This window comes from Bos indicus, chromosome 18 (genome assembly GCF_029378745.1).
Source record: "Bos indicus isolate NIAB-ARS_2022 breed Sahiwal x Tharparkar chromosome 18, NIAB-ARS_B.indTharparkar_mat_pri_1.0, whole genome shotgun sequence".
Lineage (NCBI taxonomy): Eukaryota > Metazoa > Chordata > Mammalia > Artiodactyla > Bovidae > Bos > Bos indicus.
Window position 1 is genome coordinate 17,262,180 of NC_091777.1, and position 15,378 is coordinate 17,277,557.

Here is a 15,378-nt window from a genome sequence, read left to right on the forward strand (position 1 = left end):
TGTGTCCCCATTTGCCTGGCAAAGCAATAAAGCTATTCTTTTCTGTGTGAGTGTGTGGCTGCTTAGTCACTCAGTCATGTCCAACTCTTTGTGACCTCATGGGCTGTAGCCCACCAGGTTCCTCTGTCCATAGAATTTTCCAGGCAAGAATATTGGACTAGGTTGCCATTTCCTACTGCAGGGGCTTTTCCCAACTCAGGGACTGAACCCATGTCTCTTGCATCTCCTGCACTGGCAGAGGGATATTTTTTTTTTACCACTAGCTCCACCTGGGAAGCCCTTCACCAAAATTCTGTCTCTGAGATTTGATTTGGCACCAGAGTACAGAGACCACATTTCAGCATCAGTCCCAATGGGAAATAGACTACACACACATGGAGTAATTCAGGGGTTAATAACCTGACTATTTATAAAGATGTGGGCAGAACTGAGGAAATTTAACAGGAATGGAGAAGCACCTTGGAGCTAGCAACCACAGGGAACTAAATGGGGAGGGGAGGATGAGTTTTACTGAAGCCTAGAAGGAGAAAGTCATACAAAAAGGGCCCTTCATTTAAGGATCCGGTCACCAACCCTCAGTGACAGGGAGGGAGGAAGTCAGAGTGATATATATCTTGCCCTCACCTTCTCCTTCCCTCCAGCCTCCAGATGGGGTCTCCCACTGGTCAAACTCAACCAGAAGCCAGAGGCAGAGGTACCCCACGGATGTGATCCAGAGAGGTCACACACCAGGGGCATAGCATAGGGTGGTGCGGACAAGGGTGGAGAGTGGATCTGGAGGGACGAATGGAGAACGTGCTGTCACCCAAGTCACTTCTCTCTGTGGAGTCATCAGCTGTTGCTTCCTCCTGACCTGTAACCCCTCTCCCCCGAGCTGGTAACAACGCCTCTATTTTCTTCTGGGAAGACGGTCGCCTGCTCCAATGCACACAGTCTAGGCTGGATCGTCAATCAAAGCGTTCCACTGCTGACCAAGCAAGTGAGCACGTGACCCCAGCTGGGACAGCCAGGTTCACTGTCTGCAGTTGAGGAACTAACAGGAAATAGCGAGCCCATTCATCCTAACCACGGTACGTGGAGTCTCCTGCATGCCCCGAGCTGTTCAGCCATTTCTCAAAGCAGCTCCCACGTCCTGAGACAGACTGAGTTCTAAATGTTTTCTATACTGAACTTAAGGTCACCCTATGAGCCAGACAATGTCAGGCTCTCCATTTCAAACATGAGAGTTTCCATGAGGACTATGGTTGAGAGCATCATGGGGTTCCATGAGGGAACCAAGGCACAGAAGGGGTAAACAAATTTCCCAAAGTCACCCAGAAATTAAGTAGCATAACCAAGGTTGGAACCTAAGCACTGGCTGCAGAATTCGCACTTCCAACTACTACTAGCGCCACTGCCCCCAGAAAGTCTTCATTTTCTGAGCAGCAGTTGAGAGACAGACATCCTCAAATCTTTTTGTTTGTTTATTTATGTTTTGGGGTTTTAAAAAATTATTGTTATTTTCTGTGGCCACCCTGCATGGCATATAGGATCTTAGTTCCCCAACCAGGGATCAAACTTGCACACCCACCTCCTCCCCCTAGTTGGAGGTGTGGAGTCCTAACCACCGACCCACCAGGGAAGTCTCAAGACATCTCCAGTTCTTGGCATGGATCTAAACATGCTAATCACCAAGTCCTGAAGTCCGGACACCTCGTCAAGTCTGCTACTTACGGGCCCCAGAACACTTGTGATGGAGAAGCAGCAGCTCACAATTGTATCAAAAATAAGCCTTGTTCTTTGGAATCTCAGCATCACTCGAAGCACTGAAGCTTTGTCGATTCCATGCCTTGAGACCTCTTCTTCCCAAAGAAGACGAAGCCTTGAAAAGAAGAAAATGGAAGCAAATGAAATCTCTTTGGTTGTATCACCCAACTCCTCCAGTTCTTGCTGGTCTAGGAACTTGGTTACAGAAATTGTCAAAGATAACACAAAGAGAGAGAACAGTACAGGGCATTTAGATTGCATGCATGCCCCAGCTCCAAGAATTACCAACATTTGACATTTTTGTTTAGTCTCTCCTCCCCTTCCATTATTTTTCTTTTTGCAAGAATATTTCAAGCAAATCCCAAAGATATTGTTTCATCTATAAATGCTTCAGTATGCATCTCTTCCAGATAAAGCCCTAAAAAGCCACAGAGTAACCATAAAAATGGTTATGAATTAATGCCTATTCATTATTAACTATTAATAATAGGCATATATTAATAGCATAGTAAGAATGGCATTTAATTCAACTTTCTCTAATTATTTCAAAAATATGTTCTTACAAGTTATTTTGCCTAAATCAAGATCCAAACAGGTCCCACTCATTGGAGTTAAAGACAAATCTGACAGACCTCTTGCATCTCATTTTATCTGTAATAATTTCCAATCCTCTGCATTTTCTGCCATTTACTTTATAAAGAATCTGAATGATTTATCCTGTTGAGTTTTCCACATTCTGGATTTGACTGATTGCACCCCTGTGGGGCTCGTATAAGTTTCTATGCCATGTATTTCCTATTAAGCTGTTAGCTAGATCTGCTGCTAAGTCACTTCAGTTGTGTCCGACTCTGTGCGACCCCATAGACGGCAGCCCACCAGGCTCCCCCGTCCCTGGGATTCTCCAGGCAAGAACACCGGAGAGGGCTGCCATTTCCTTCTCCAGTGCAAGAAAGTGAAAAGTGAAAGTGAAGTTGCTCAGTCGTGTCCGACTCTTAGCGACCCCATGAACTGCAGCCTACCAGGCTCCTCCATCCATGGGATTTTCCAGGCAAGAGTACTGGAGTGGGGTGAGAGGCATAATAAAATTCAGAATTCAAGTCAGCTGGCAAAAATACTTAATAGATGATATAGTATATGTTCCTTTTATCACATCAGAAGATGTACAAAGTGTGCTATCCCACTTTTGGATATGTTAAGCTGGATCACTGAGTTAAGGAGTGTTAGCCTGACTCATCCATTGCCAAGTTCCCCATCGGTGATGATCATTGCCTATATCCACCTCCGACAGGACTGGCAAAATGGTGGTTTGTTGAATTCTATCATTCCATTTATAGTTATCAGCTTGACTTTTCTGTAAAAAAAATAATTTTCCAGAAATTTCCTGGTGGTCCAGTGGCTAAGACTCCAAGTTGCCAATGCAGGGGACCTGGGTTCGATCCCTGGTCAGGGAACTAGATCCCACATGCCCAAATTTTGAAACTAAAGATTCTGCATGCCGCAACTAAAACCTGGCACAGCCAAATAAAAATAAACATGGAAATATTAAAAAAAGAAATTTCCCTCATCAACTGTTTTGTTACCCTGAAATACAGTTAGTTGAAGAAATAGCCTAAGGCTCTGAAAAACATCGCCCTTCCTTTTTATACACAAAATAAGATTCATAAAACACAGAACTCTGATCTCCAAAAAGTGTCCTTATTTATTTCAAAATTCCCAAAAGGGTGCCCCAGTGTTGGATCATGCAACCAAAAATGTATCCTAATTTTGACATTCCAAGCTGATGATGCCTGGGAGATTTGTGCTACACCAGCAGAATAAGAACACCTAAAACATATCTTTGGGGAGAAAATTGATATACTATTTGTATATAAGCTTTTTTAAAAAAGCATCCAAGAAGTTTTCATGAAAAGATTTTAAATTGTGTTGACTTTCCTACACTTCTCTTTTGTTTCAGAGGCAGGAACAAGTGACTAGACAATAGTCATTATGATACTCAAGGCTTCCGGACTCTTAATCTCACTCTGGATGCCTCCCTGCCTCAGCATGCATCCACAGTCCAATCTATCAGCTGCAGGCACCATGCTGGCTGAACTTGGACGTCCTGGCTCCTGATTCCCTATGTCCGGTTCCCCTGTTTGGAAAGCGGTTAGCACTGCCCATGATGACAGCAGAGACATCACCTTGCCGACAAAGATCTGTCTAGTCAAAGCTATGGTTTTTCCAGTGGTCATGTATGGATGTGACAGTTGGACTATCAAGAAGGTTGAATGCTGAAGAATTGATGCTTTTGAACTGTGGTGCTAGAGAAGACTCTTAAGAGTTCCTTGGACAGCAGGGAGATCAAACCAGTCAATCATAAAGGAAGTCAGCTATAAATACTAATTGGAATGACTGACGCTGAAGCTCCAATACTTTGGCCACCTCACAAAGAGCCAACTCATTGGAAAAGACCCTGATGCTGAGAAAGACTAAGGGCAGGAGGAGAAAGGGGTGACAGAGGATGAGACGGTTTTATTGCATCATTGACTCAATGGACATGATGTTAAGCAAAGTCTGGGAGTTAGTGAAGGACGGGGAAACCTGGCATGCTGCCATCCACGGGGCTGCAAAGAGTCGGACGTGACTTAGCAACTGAACAACAGCAATCATGACAGCGTCGTGGATCAGGCCAAGGGACTCCAGGCACTCGCCAAAGCTGCTGCTCCTTAGACAGCAAGAGCACAGTGGACAAAGCTGTCCCTTGTTGGGCTGCCCTTTGCCCCCAGGGCCCGACAGCGGCACTAGATGTGCCTGTTCTTGGAGAGCTCTGTCGGCATCTGGTTCTCATCCTCTGCCCAGAATCGCAGCAAGTCTCTTGTGACAAAGCAGTTCTGGCCCTTTCAACTCTTTACTCCTCCAGCCATGGATACTCCTGCCCAGCCTAAACCAGAAGGGAACCAATACCATGAGACCTTTCTGTCCCACTTTCCTTCTGCAATCAAAACTCCAGGCTTTTTCCTTTCTGAGTTATTAAAAAACTACCCCCATTCCATCCAGGCCCACCTATGCGGACCAGATAACCTGAGGGGCCCGGACCCTAGCTCAACAAAGCCAAAACGTCCCCACGAACCCTGTCTGTGTTGGAGGATTCTATTGTTTGTGGATGCTATTGCTCAGGTCAAACCATGGGGCTGCCTCTCCTCATTCTAGCCCTGCCTCCACACATGACACAATCCTCAGGAACAACAAGCTCTAGAGTCAGTTCTACTTTGGCTAAACAAATCCAAGTCTTCCGTAGCCTACCCACAGCTCTCTGGGCAACACTATCTATTTCTGGCCATGATTATTAGATTCAGATTCAAGAGACTTGGTTTCTCATTTTACCTCCTCCATTCATTCATGATATGATTCAAGGAACATACTTCTCTTAATTCTGGTTCTTCATTTGTAAGATGGGGGAAATAACATCTGCCTTGTTTATTTCATAAACCTTTTGTGATTGTCAAAGGAGACAATGGGTGGGGAGATGCTCTATAGTTAAGAACAGTTAACATGTGAGGGATTATGGTGATCACAGGATGAAGATGATGGTGGTGACAATGGTAATCCCGCTGAGAGTGGTGGTGAGGGTGATGGTTGGCACTTTGTCAGCCCATCCTCATAGGAAACACAGCAGCTCTTTTGAAGGATTAGGGAAGACGCGACCCAGAACGCTGCCTGTTAAATGGTGTGCCAAGTTGCTTCAGTCATGTCTGACTCTCTGTGACCCTATGGACCATAGCCCATCAGGCTCCTCTGTCCATGGGATTCTCCAGGCAAGAATACTGGAATGGGTTGCCAGGCCCCCCTCCAGGGGATCTTTCTGAAACAAGGATGGAACCCGTGTCTCCTGAGTCTCTTGCTTTGTCAGGTGAGTTCTTTACCACTAGTGCCACCTGGGAAGCCCTGTTAAACGGTGAACACATAGAAAGAAATCCCTCTAAAAGTGTGAATGCACGGGAAATTACCATTTCAAAGAAACATGTAAAGATGGAGTGATTGCAAAAATGTTGGTGGTGAGGCATTGTGAGTTACAGAATAAAAAGGCAGCACCAGTGGGCAGAAAGTAAACAGAAGTAAATTAGGAGACCTAGTCTTTGCAATGGCTAGGGAAGAACAAGCAAGCTAACATTTAACTGACGGCCTATGATGCGTCTGGCATTTTCCCAGGTGCTTTACATCAAATCTATTACCTCTTCTGCTTCTTGCTAAGTCACTTCAGTTGTATCCAACTCTGGGCAACCCCATAGACGGCAGCCCACCAGGCTCTGCCGTCTCTGGGATTCTCCAGGCAAGAACACTGGACTGGGTTGCCATTTCCTTCTCCAATGCAGGAAAGTGAAAAGTGAAAGTGAAGTCGCTCAGTCATGTCTGACCCTCAGCGACCCCATGGACTGCAGCCTACCAGGCTCCTCCATCCATGGGATTTTCACAATGAGCCAATGAAGGGCAATGAGAGATTTTTTTTTTCTAATTCACTATTTTATACACAAAAACATAGGTAAGTAACTCCTCTGACATCATAGCTGGTAAGAGGTGAGATTCTACCAATATCTGGCATTATCCAAGAGGTGCTCCCTGGAACCTCTATTTTTTTTCCTGAGTCTAAGAAGCAATGAGTCAAAATTCAACCAGTTTCTGCTTTGTCAGTGCCTTCACTACACTGATTTTCTTTATAAATCTCTGAGCCCTGGTGATAGCATCTGACGGTTCACAAACTCTCTGACCACTGAATATTCTTTTCAGGAAGGCTCTTAGAGTGCCGTCATGTCTGGGATACATTTGGAAAAGGCCATCTACACCTGGTGTCTCTCATGAAGAACCTAGAGGCAGTGACATGAGTACAGGACATTCCAGGTCACTCGTTCCCACCCCTCCCCTTTTGATCTAATTTCACCTGTGAGGTAGACGGTACAGGAAATGTAATCCCACAACAATTAGTGGTGGCTCAAGGTGGCTTAAGGGCCTGGGCCACTAGCCAAAATTTAATGATCTGTGACACAGATAAATGCTTTATCCACACACCAAAAAAGACAAAAGGGACAAGAAGCAGTACTTTCTTTCTCAGGGTCCTGGGACCTCAGACAGACCCAATAAAAGATGAGAATTCTTGTTCCAGAAAAAGTTCTCTAGCCTGTATGTAAATATGTAAATATTTACCTATGAAATACGTAAATTATTACTTAACTCCAAATTAAGAACCTCCCATAGAAGGAGGGTTCCTGCTACAAAGGGAGAACTGATATATTTTGCTCGTCTGAAGATGAACCACTGCCCCCCTCCCCTTAAAACACACACTGAGCGACTTGGCACCGACTGCCGAGACATGGTCTTTAACCCCGCGGGCTTGCCCAGCATGACTTTACCTTTTGGCGTTTTTGTCTGCAGCATCGTGTACTGACAGCTGGGGGATGTTGTCCTCATCTAAGCTTCTCCGTAAACCTCGAACCATGAGCGGGTTGAGCCATGACAGCGTGAGGTAGGAGAACAGGCCAGCATCATCCAGGGGCTGGGGCTCAGGAAACCTAGCAGAAGAGACACGGCAACACGGTGACACCGGGCCGTGGGCTCCAGGGGTGGACAGCTCAGGCACAGGCAGAACTTGGAAGAGACGAACGAGGACTGGGGGAAAACCACAGTGTGGATTCTACACCGTCTACATGGAGAAAACAGTATTTTTCCATGACTATTATTAACATCACAAATAATAGTCATGAAAAAATACTTTTTTCCTACATCCAGGGGACCACACTGTGCTTTTTCCCCAGTTCTCATCGTTAAAAACCAGAAGCAACAAAAACATCCAGCAACAGAGGAATGATTTAAAAAGAAAGAAGACAAATACGGCATATCCTGCACCACGTTGTAGAAAACAGTGCTGCTGCTGCTGCTGCTGCTAAGTTGCTCCAGTCGTGTCCGACTCTGTGCGACCCCATAGACGGCAGCCCACCAGGCTCCCCCGTCCCTGGGGTTCTCCAGGCAAGAACACTGGAGTGGGTTGCCATTTCCTTCTCCAATGCAGGAAAGTGAAAAGTGAAAGTGAAGTCACTCAGTTGTGTCTGACCCTCAGCAACCCCATGGACTGCAGCCTTCCAGGCTCCTCTGTCCATGGGATATTCCAGAAAACAGTGCAGAAGGGTCTAAAAATAGGGACGATCTACACGCAGAACATGGAGTGGGCTCTAAGCATACTGAAAAAAAGGTCACTTGAAGATCAAGAAGTTTAAAATATTTTTACTTATATAAAAAAGGAAGAAATAAGGGAGATCAGACAGAGAACAATATACACATATCTATATTATATATATTTTAAATATCTATATTATATATCGGAGAAGGCAATGGCACCCCACTCCAGTACTTTTGCCTAGAAAATCCCATGGACGGAGGAGCCTGGTAGGCTGCAGTCTGTGGGGTCGCTAGAGTTGGACACGACTGAGCGACTTCACTTTCACTTTGCACTTTCATGCCTTGGAGAAGGAAATGGCAACCCACTCCAGTGTTCTTGCCTGGAGAATCCCAGGGACGGGAAGCTGTCTATGGGTCACGCAGAGTCAGACACGACTGAAGCGACACAGCAGCAGCATATTATATATAATAAACATCAAATTATATAACAATTTATATCAAATCATTCATAGATTGACTTTGAAGTAGGGGTTAGAAATTGCAAAGGAGCAAAACTAAATTCTCATCACTTTAAATGTGTATGCTCTGCTTCTGTAACTTCCATAAAAACTGTAAAAAACAAAAAAAGTAAATAAGAATGATAAGGTCATATCTTTGTGAATCATTCACAAAAGACAAATAATGATTTCATTAAGGTGTTGAATTGTGTGTAATTTCACTTTTTTTTCAACATTGTCTCTAATGTTATATGGTTCAATATGAGGAAAATTCAACATTAAAAAAGATTTGGGGAGATAGATGTGAAGACAAAAATGCCAGACTTGCAAGATGTTCTCTTGTTCGGGTTATGGACTCTTTTCTCCACATTCTGGCCCTTTACATCCTTCCAGCCCACCAGCGATCATGGTTGTACGTTCTGGGATATGCTGGCCGGGCCTCAGCAGGGGATGTTGGGAGAGAAGAACTGAGGGAAGATGAGACATTATAGGAGATGTGTGGGGCCATCTGTGATGGCAAGGGTTGGGCCAGAACTAATGCGCCGGGGCTGATATTCCAAGGGCCCAGCAGAAACATTTCTTCTCTAAGATAAGGCTGTCCAGCTGAACTCAAGTACCAAAGTTCTCTATTCCTGGTGGAGATACGATTGATTTGGTGGGTAACAATGTAACTAGTATTGATAGAAGCTCAAATTTAAAAAATAGGAAAACCCCTGCTGTTTGTTTGTTAGAAAAACACTGGAGTGAAGAGGGATTCCTAAATACAAAGTTTTTCCCATGACGAAACACTGAGGGATCAGAGCAGAAGTGTTAAGCGCCTGTCAACAAATGCTGCATAAATGAGTATGTGCGTGAATCTGTGGAGTTCCCTGAAGCCCCAGGTGTATAAACCAGAAAGTCATTTGGGGATGGTTGAAACTATGGTTTAGTAGAGGAGGCTCCATGAATTTCTTAAACTCTTAAGCTTAAGGTAACATCACAGGGCATTTGGCCCTTTCAATGGCTGCCCATTTTTCACTGGATGAAGACCGACATACTTAATGTGGTCTGTGGAGACGTGCTGGTGGTGTCGCCTTGCCGCATCCACTATGGCCAGGACTCTGCAGAGGCACTGGCCTCCTTCTCAGATCCTGGACACGCACATCACTCTGTTCTTCCACTGCAAGGCCAGGCCCTTGCACATGCTGCCCACATCGGCCTCCTGATCATGCTCCAGGTCTCAGTTTCAGTGTCACTCAGAACCTATCATGCTGTCGCTATTCTGTGTCCCTCACACCCCCACATTTCTTTACAGCACCTTCCTCAAACAGCAATAATCATATGTTTCAGTTCAGTTGCTCAGTCCTGTCTGACTCTTTGCAACCCCATGGACTGCAGCACACCAGGCTTCCCTGTCCATCACCAACTCCCAGAGCTTACTCAAACTCATGTCCATCGAGTCAGTGATGCCATCCAACCATGTTATCCTCTGTTGTCCCCTTCTCCTCCCACTTTAAACCTTTCCCAGCATCAGGGTCTTTTCCAATGAGTCAGCTCTTTGCATTACGTAGCCAAAGAATTGGAGTTTCAGCATCAGTATCAGTCCTTCCAATGAATATTCAGGACTGATTTCCTTTAGGATGGAGTGGTTGGATCTCCTTGCAGTCCAAAAGACTCTCAAAAGTCTCCAATAGCACAGTTCAAAAGCATCAATTATTTGGTGCTCGGCTTTCTTTATAGTCCAACTCTCACATCCATGCGTGACTACTGGAAAAACCACAGCTTTGACTAGATGGAACTTGGTTGGCATGCTTATAAGCTTACTCATTCTCCCCCATGTGAGGTCGGTAATGGGCAAGGGTCGTGTCTGGCTGGCTCACTGTTACCCCCCACAGTCTAGCCCAGTGTCAATGAGTCCTGTTGACTGACTGGCTGAATGAATGGAGATGCTGGCTGTGCTGCCCTGATGTGTCTCAGGTTTCTTGGGAGGTGTTTGGCTGTGCAGGGTGACAGGACAGTGTTGGGACAGGGCTGTGCAGCCTTTTGGAGGGGTCCAGGTGTGAGGGCCTGAGTATCACTGCCCTGGAGGGTACCGACCCTCAGCTCCCACTCAGGACTCACTTTGGCTTCGGTCGGAAGGGAATCATGGTTTTCCAGGCAGCATCATACTTCCCTCTCCCTGGTGCCTCAGGTTCCCTCACCTGCTGTCTCCAGGGGCTATCTTCAACAGTTATTGTTTTCTTGGGAAAGAAAAAACAAAAGAGCATCAGTTTCAGACCTCACAAATACTGTCCTGAGGGAATGAGGGACCAGCCACCCAAGGAGGATAGATCTTTCCACATTCAGCCTCCTAGAGAAACGATATGGCAGTCAGACAGAAAAAGACAAATAGTCTATGATCTCACTTACATATATCTGAGATATAACATCCATAAGATGTTATGGAAAGACCCCCAAGGAACTTTTTGGCCACCCCAGTAGAATAAAGCAAGAGAGTTCCAGAAAAACATCTACTTTTGCTTTATTGACTAAAGCAAAGCCTCTGACTGTATGGATCACAACAAACTGTGGAAAATTCTTAGAGAGATGGGAATTCTTAAGATGGGAAGATGGGAACCATCTGCCTCCTGAGAAATCTGTATGCAAGTCAAGAAACAACAGTTAGAACTGGACATGGAACGGTAGACCGGTTCCAAATTGGGAAAGGAGTATGTCAAGACTGTATATTGTCACCCTGCTTATTTAACATACATGCAGAGTACATCAAGTGAAATGCTGGGCTAGATGAAGCACTAGCTGGAATCAAGATTGCTGAGAGATATATAAATAACTCCAGATATGCAGATGACACCACCCTTATGGCAGAAAGAGAAGAACTAAAGAGCCTCTTGATGAGAGTGAAAAAGTTGGCTTAAAACTCAACATTCAAAAAACAAAGATCATGGCATCTGGTCCCATCACTTTATGGCAAATAGATGGGGAAACAATGGAAACAGTGAGAGGCTTTATTTTCTTGGGCTCCAAAATCACTGCAGATGGTGACTGCAGCCATGGAATTAAAAGATGCTTGCTCCTTGGAAGGAAAGCTATGACCAACCTAGACAGCATATTAAAAAGCAGAGACATCACTTTGCCAACAAAGGTTCAGTTCAGTTCAGTTCAGTTGCTCAGTCGTGTCCGACTCTTTGTGACCCCATGGACTGCAACACACCAGGCCTCCCTGTCCATCACCAACTCCCAGAGTTTACTCAAACTCATGTCCATTGAGTTGGTGATGCCATCCAACCATCTCATCCTCTGTCACCCCTTTCTCCTCCTGGCTTCAGTCTTTCCCAGGATCAAGGTCTTTTCCAATGAGTCAGTTCTTCACATCAGGTGGCCAGAGTATTGGAATTTCAGCTTCAGCATCAGTCCTTCCAATGAATATTCAGGACTCATTTCCTTTAGGATTGACTGATTTGATCTCCTTGCAGTCCAAGGGACTCTTAAGAGTCTTAAACAACACCATGGAGCCAACAAAGGTCCATCTAGTCAAAGCTATGGTTTTCCAGGAGTCAGGTATGGATGTGAGAGTTGGACTATAAAGAAAGCTGTGTGCCAAAGAATTGATGCTTTTGAACTGTGGTGTTGGAGAAGACTCTTGAGAGTCCCTTGGACTGCAAGATCAAACCAGTCAATACTAAAGGAAATCAACCCTGAATATTCATTGGAATGACTGATGCTGAAGCTGAAACTCCAGTACTCTGGCCACCTGATGTGAAGAACTGACTCATTGGAAAAGACCCTAATGCTGGGAAAGGTTGAAGACAGGAAGAGAAGGGGATGACAGAGGATAAGATGGTTGGATGGCATCACCAACTTGATGGACATGAGTTTAAGTAAGCTCTGGGAGTTGGTGATGGACAGGGAAACCTGGTGTGCTGCACTCCCTGGGGTCATATAGAGTCGGACACAACTGAGCAACTGAACTGAACTGAACTGAATAGAATAAAAAATACCTACCCAACTAACAACAAAACAAAAACCTGACTGGTAATTGCCAGAGGTGAAGATAGGCAAAATGGGTGAAGGTGGTCAAAAAGTACAGACATACATTTATAAAATGAATAAGTCATGGGAATATAATGTACAACATGGTAACTATAACTGATAATATTGCACTGCATATCTGAAAGTTGTTAAGAGAGTAGGTCTTAAAATTTCTCATGAGAAAAAAAAAATAGTTGAACTATGAGTGGTGATGGATATTGTGGTGATCCTCTCATAATTTATACAAATAATGAATCATTATATCATACATCTGAAAGTCATATGATGTTTTATACCACTTATGTCTCAATAAAAATAAATAAAGGAAAGCCTGCCAGGTAGGGAATGAGTGATGTGTCAGAATAACCAGCTCCCAGCTCTGGCTCTGCTCCTACTCTGGGCAGTTCCCTCAACTTCTCTGGGTTTTTCTCTGGCCATAAACACTGTAGACAAGAAAGGGTGTTATGTTTAGTCACCCACAGAATGCAAAACCAAGTCACTCTCTAAGGATAAAACTATTAAAAAGAAATCAAGAAGTAAAAAACAAATCACAAGACATTACATGTTACCCTTTTGATAAAGTAGGAAACCACTGAAATGAAAAAGGTATATTATCTCTAGGACTTCATATAGAATAAATAATACTCTCTTGAAAACACAGTAAGGGATCCTTGGGTAAAGGTTCAGAATAGTGGTTCCTGAAGGAACCAGGGAGAGTTTGGGAATGTAATGGGGTCAAGGTCCGAACTGGTAAGTTGGTGGTAGATTTATTGGTGCTTATCATATTAGTATAAGTAAATGCATAAATAAGTGAGAGAGACAGAAATGGGGTGGGGAGTGGAGGGTAGTGGGAGACAGCTGTATGAGCCATGAACATGCATCATAATCAACAATTATGATTCATCTAATTGTAGAAGCCAGAGCTTCATTTTAAAAAACTCAAAATTGAATAAATAGGGGACCAAAAAAATTTGATCCAGTTTATGACCACTGACAGTACCCTTTGAACTCAGTTTCCTGGTGTTTTGATGCAAAGGAGATCTACTTACATAGCTAAGTCCTGAAACCATGTCATCATCTACATCCAAGCCGAGATTCACAAGGCCACCAGAAGACCTGGGGACCCAGTACATCCTCCTTCTGGTCATTTTCAGGTGTACTGCCAATTCTTTGTTTCCCAGAATCAGAGAATCTGAAAAGGCAACAGGTAAGAACAGCTTAGATGGAACCCCAAGCAACCAGGAGAGGGGGATACCGCTCAAGAAGGAGTGTCCGGGGGGGCTGTCGTCACAGCACCTGCTCTTCCCTCTGTTAGGAATGGGCTTGGCTCCCTGTCTTTAAACTTCTACTTGGGGCTCAGCCTAAGATCACCCAGGGAAACCCCAAACCACCCATTCCCAACCTACATCCTTGGGCCAGGTCAATCTTCTTTAATATATTCAAGGCTTGCTCGTAAAACCATGCTTCTTCTTCTTCTTCTTCTTTTTTTTTAAACCATGCTTCTTTAATCATGCCTCTTCTTTTATTCCAGTCTATAATTGTCTATTTAGGTGAATCACTGATTTTTTAGAGTTCATTTCTTGGACTAAACGGAGACTCTCACAAGGACAAAGACAGGTCTGCTTTGCTTACTATTAAATCCCTCAAGCCTAGGGATCCCCTAGGAGGAGGGCAATATTCAGTAAATCAATGGTGAATGAATGAATAAATAAATGAAAGAAATGTGATTTTGCCATTCTCAGACTCAGGGGAGTGGATCTGGGTATGCTTTAGGACATTCATTTATTTATGAAAATATTTATAAATCTATTTGGCCACATCAGGACTTAGCTGTAGTATGTGGCTTCTTTAGTTGAGGCATGCAAAATCTTATTTGAGGATTTAGGATCTAATTTTCTGACCAAGCATGGAACTCGGGCCCCCTGTATTGGAAGCTTCAAGTCAAAGCCCCTGGACCACCAGGTCCTTGATTTAGGAAATTTAAATAACTAAAAAATATATTAATTTGCTTTTCATTTTGCCTTTGTGAATATATGATTCACTCTCAGAACATCCATGTGCCTGGGGCAGGAGAGGGGATGGTAGTCAGTAATGTTTCTGAAGGAATGGAAAGAGAAAGAAAATGTACGACAGGGCTGGCATCATGGGGTGTGATGGGTGTCTCACCGGGCCCCAGCTTGTGATGGACTTACAGATGTTCTGCCACCACCATCTTGAAATTCTTCACAATCGGAACAAGGAGTCCCACATTTTCATTTTGCACTGGGTCCCACAAATTATGTAGTCAGTCCTCCTGCTCAGATATAGCTTTTGGCATTCAAATACTGGATTGTGTTTCAAGTAAACAGACTTGAAGACTAGCCTATTGTCTTGGGAGAAGATTCTCTAAATTCCTTTATCCCATTCCCTCTCATCTCACTTCCTTTTAGCAAATCACACCCAAATCTGGTGGACTCAGTTTCTGGAATTCTCCTATAGAGCCTATAAGACAGATTCCCCAGCCATGGCACCAGGCCATAAGTATACAGTTAGCCCTCTGTACCCATAGATTCTGCAATCAAAATTCAACCAACTGACTATAGATAATATTAAGGAAAAATAAAATAAAATCTCAGTATTCCCCAAAGGAAAGCTTCAGTTGGCAAAGGAAACTGTTTACATAGCATTACATTGTATTTACAGCTATAAGTAATGACTTAAAGTATATGGGAGGATGAGCTTAGATTATATGTAAATACTACACTATTTTATATAAGGGACTTGAGCATCCTTGGATTTTCAAATCCACAGGGGGACTGGAATAAATCCCAGCTCTGAACTGAGGGGTGAGTGTACTTGCATGTGAGGATAGAAGTGGACCTTTCAGGGGTGATGGAAAACTTTAAAATAAAAGAGGTATGTCAGGTAAGAGAGGGTGTCAGGTAGCTCTTATTTAAGACTTTGGGAAGAGTCCAGTTTCTCTCTGTCAGAGCAGCCTAAA

General features: G+C 44.0%; 1 protein-coding gene across 1 annotated transcript in view; it reads right to left on the reverse strand.

Moving 5' to 3' along the window:
• Positions 1-13,862, reverse strand: part of ABCC11 (ATP binding cassette subfamily C member 11) — a 78,226-nt gene extending 64,364 nt beyond the window's left edge. The window contains exons 1-4 of the mRNA XM_070770521.1: positions 13,448-13,862; positions 10,491-10,609; positions 7,131-7,289; positions 1,714-1,861 (exon numbers count right to left, since the gene is read on the reverse strand). Coding sequence (XP_070626622.1) covers positions 1,714-1,861; positions 7,131-7,289; positions 10,491-10,609; positions 13,448-13,546 — 525 coding nt within the window. The 5' untranslated portion in view covers positions 13,547-13,862. The remainder of the gene's footprint in view (positions 1-1,713; positions 1,862-7,130; positions 7,290-10,490; positions 10,610-13,447) is intronic.
• Positions 13,863-15,378: the final 1,516 nt, after the last annotated feature.